This window comes from Frankliniella occidentalis, unplaced genomic scaffold, assembly GCF_000697945.3.
Source record: "Frankliniella occidentalis isolate FOCC.00 unplaced genomic scaffold, Focc_3.1 Scaffold53, whole genome shotgun sequence".
Classification (NCBI taxonomy): domain Eukaryota; kingdom Metazoa; phylum Arthropoda; class Insecta; order Thysanoptera; family Thripidae; genus Frankliniella; species Frankliniella occidentalis.
Window position 1 is genome coordinate 1657532 of NW_026267183.1, and position 3758 is coordinate 1661289.

The following is a 3758-nucleotide window of genomic DNA, read 5'->3' on the forward strand; positions in this document are numbered from 1 at the left end:
CTTTACCTCCTCTTCCTGCCCCGCCCCTTGCCCCATTCTCTCACTCACTCACTCCCGCACTGCTGCACCCGTCTCACGCCCCTTTGCCCCCACCTTTTACTCATTTTTCTTCTGTTGCTATTTCTCTCTCTCTCTCCTCCCCTTCCTGGTCGAACACCTTCGTGCCGCCTCCTTGGTCCTGCTAGCTCCGCCTCGTCTTCTTGACCGTCCTCTCTTTTCCTTCCTCCTCTACTGCGCCGCGGGCCAACTCTCCTTTCCCTTCCTGACGCCACCTTTAGCTGTGCCTTTATTGCCTCCACCAGCGACAGATTCAGTCCCTCTCACTATCCCCTTCTTCTTCCTCTTTCGATATCCCCAACTCTCGCTCTCTCTTTCTATCGCACGCGTATCCCCTTTCGCCCTTGCATAACCCACGCACACCCGTCCCTTATCATTTATTATCACGCCATTCATGTTTAACAGTGTCCGTCCGCCAAGCTCTGCTGCAGGCAATCGCCCCCCCCCCCCTCACCACCACTACCACCACCCTGCAAGGTCTCCAGGGGCATAAATAAAACGGACGGCTCGCGCAAGGCCTGGGCCCCGCGCAGCGCCCGCATGCACAACATCGGACCGACGTACCTCCCGATACTGTAACGTACCACTGCGCGCCGATCTCGCGCGATAAGCAAAGAAAAGGGAACCAAAGTCGTACAAAAGGTAATGCTTCTATGTATTATACGCGCGATAAGCAAAGAAACAGGGACCAAAGTCGTTACAAAAGGTAATGCTTCTATGTATTATACGTGCGATAAGCAAAGAGACAGAAACCAAAGTCGTTACAAAGGGTACTCTTCTACGTATTACTAGCGCGATAAGCAAAAGGAAAAGAAATCAAAGTCGTACAAAAGATACTGCCCTCTATCATATGTTATAAGCGGAACACATGTCACATATACGAAGTTGTTTACCCTTTCGGTTGCGCGGCTAGGACGGCGAAACCGCACAATAATCCCTAAAAATCGCTGTCGAAAACAATCGCGTCAGCAAACAAGAAAGTGTATCATTTCAAAACCAAAACGGCAGAAACACGGAACATTAAACCCGGTTACACTGGAAACGCAAGTGTGTGAATGTCGCACACCTGCAGGTGTGTGAATATCCATTCGTACACTTGCGGGGGAAAAGGTGTGAATTTTCTAGGAAAAATTCACACCTTTACCCCTGCAAGTGTACGAATGGATATTCACACACCTGCAGGTGTGCGACATTCACACACTTGCGTTTCCAGTGTACGTGAAAATGAGAGGATGAAAACGGGGAGGGAGAGGGTGGGGGATGCGACGAAAAGGATGCATGGGAGGGATGGGAGTGGTGTGGTGTGGAAAAGGGGGGAAATGGGGTGACACACGCAATATATACCACAATACCGTAATACACCAGAGCGGCACCGAGCAACAAGTGACTCCAGCAGCAGCCAAATTCCAAAGGCGTACTTTTTCGGCCTTGACCGACAGGCAGCTGCGGGGGCGGCGGCGGGGGGCCCAACGTGGCCGTGATAGGGATTCGACAGCCCCCTCCGGAGGCGGGCGGCCAGAGGATAGAAGGTAGGGATTTGGGTGGAGAAAGGGGGAGGGGGATAGAAGTTGGGGGAGAGAACAGGCGATGCGATAGAGAGACACGCAGAGCGCGGCGCCAAAGTGACAGGCGCGCTGCTGCCGCCGACGCTGCCGCACCGCTTCTTAAAGCACCTCAAGGTGTCTCCATCGCCCCCACTTTTGCCTGCTCCGCTCCTCCCAATTCCTAATTAAAACAGCCCCCTCCCCCCCCCCCTCTCCCTCTCTACTCCTCCTCGTGCCCGCGCCTCGAACCATCGCTTCTCCAGCCACTCTGCCGCCGCCGCCTCAAGTCTCGGGACCAGACAACAGCGCGGCAGGCAGCTCTCGCTCGCTCTCTCGCTCGCATGCTCTCCATCTCTCTCCTCCTCTCTCTCTCACACTCCTGTCCTCTGCGAGCCTCTGGCAAGGCCCTCGGCATCGACCCTTCTCTCTCTCTCTTTCTCGACCCACCCCTCTCCAGCCCGGCACGGCACCGCCACTCCATCTCGCCCATTCACTCCCACACAACCAATAATTGCCCAGAGTAAAAAAAAACAACAACAACTAAAAACAAACAACAACTTCAGGCAATTTGTACACAAATCCGACTTGCGTCGAAGGAATGGCCGAAATCCAGATAAAAATGCAATCTCGAAGCACAGCATATATTTTTATTTGCGATGTGAGACGTATTTTATGGAAGGCGTTTTGCAGTAATGTATTCAACCTTCCGCTTAGACTGGACCGACCGCGCCCCGCCTCGCTTCTCCCGAATCCCCATTCCTCATGCGGGGTCGTGCACAGCGACACTGTGAAGAATTTATTTGTAAATTTAGAATGTATTTTTTGTAGTTTACAATTTACAAACAATGTCATCATACATTTAAGACACGGGCCATTTTTGCTCGACGAATGATTTCCAAGTCAAGTATCGAATTAAGTTTCGGTAAATTTACAACATTTCTTATGGCAAGTTTTAATGTAAATCCATTTAATATTTGCTACAGAGGAGGGGCTACAGCGAGGCGAGCAGGCGGCCCTCAGACCCAGAGGGCCGCGCTTGGGGCTTGCCTTTTGTAATCAGCGAGCAGTCACTGTGATGCGGCCCCCAAGCATTGCGGACGCAATACCAACATGCTGTAATTATTTTGTAGAAAGGGGAACTGCCCCCAGCTTTACAGGCGGGGAAGGTGGCAGAATTTTTGCTTCGTTTTAGCTCGATACTCCATACGTCTTACACGCTTGGTCTATTAAAGGGCCATCTACAATGGGAGTGGAGTAGGGTTTAAGAGTAGAGTAAGGGAAGTGAGGTTAGGATGCTTTTCCTCGCGAATGCCCCGCGAAGTGATATGTCACGGTTTGTCACACCACACCACGGGGATGCTTCGCGGATGTCCTCGCGAGTCACCCTCATCGCGAGGCATTCGAGTTTCGCGAATCGCGACTTATCACTTCGCGGGGCGCTCAGAAGGGGCCACTTCGTTACTCCCCATGCCCTACTCTTTCCTACGCTGCTCCCATTGTAGATGGCCCTTTACTTTAAACGAGAGAAGTCATATCTCATCTACATGAAACCGTATCAATTTCAGGAATTTTCTCGTACTACCAGCTTTCGTCTTTTAAATCCTCCAAAAATGAATAAAACACCGATGAACTTTTTTGGCAAACATTTTAAATTACTGTTTGTTTGTTTTTTTGGTCAAAGAGACAAGAGCGCGCGGCGTGTTGGCCAGTGCGCATACGCAGTGTCGTCGTGAGCCCCAGCAAATATACGGCAGACAGCAGAGGGACAGATAGCGCCACACACACAAACGTCCACACACACACGCAAACACACACTCATGCGTGGAGAGGCCCGCTTGCATAATCTGAGCCCATACCCCCCCCCCCCCTGGTCCGGTCCGGCGACACGCCCAAAAGGGGCGACGTCCCCGCGAGCTCCATACTACCCGACCTCTGCACGCCCCCACCCAGGCCTCGGCTCCGGCCCCTTTGCTCCTAAACCCTCGCGCCTGTCCTCACTATACCTATCCGGCCCCACAAACTTATCTCCCTCCCCTCCCCCCCTCCCTTTTCCCCCTCCCTGGTGCTGCTACCCTTTCAGCCCGACGCGGGGGACCACTTGCGCACCACTATGTGTCTGCTGCGTCGGCTTGAGGGAGGTGCGGAAGGAGGTGGGGG

General features: G+C 52.9%; 1 protein-coding gene across 3 annotated transcripts in view; it reads right to left on the minus strand.

Annotated features, from left to right (window-relative positions):
• Positions 1-3758, minus strand: part of LOC113213297 (patj homolog) — a 44901-nt gene that overhangs the window by 34965 nt on the left and 6178 nt on the right. For 2 of the 3 annotated variants that reach the window (XM_052267490.1, XM_026432323.2), the window contains exon 7: positions 2347-2386. The exons of the other annotated variant lie outside the window; for it this stretch is intronic. In XM_052267490.1, coding sequence (XP_052123450.1) covers positions 2362-2386 — 25 coding nt within the window. In that variant the 3' untranslated portion in view covers positions 2347-2361. Of the gene's footprint in view, positions 1-2346; positions 2387-3758 lie in introns of those variants that run through there. 3 annotated transcript variants of the gene reach the window in all.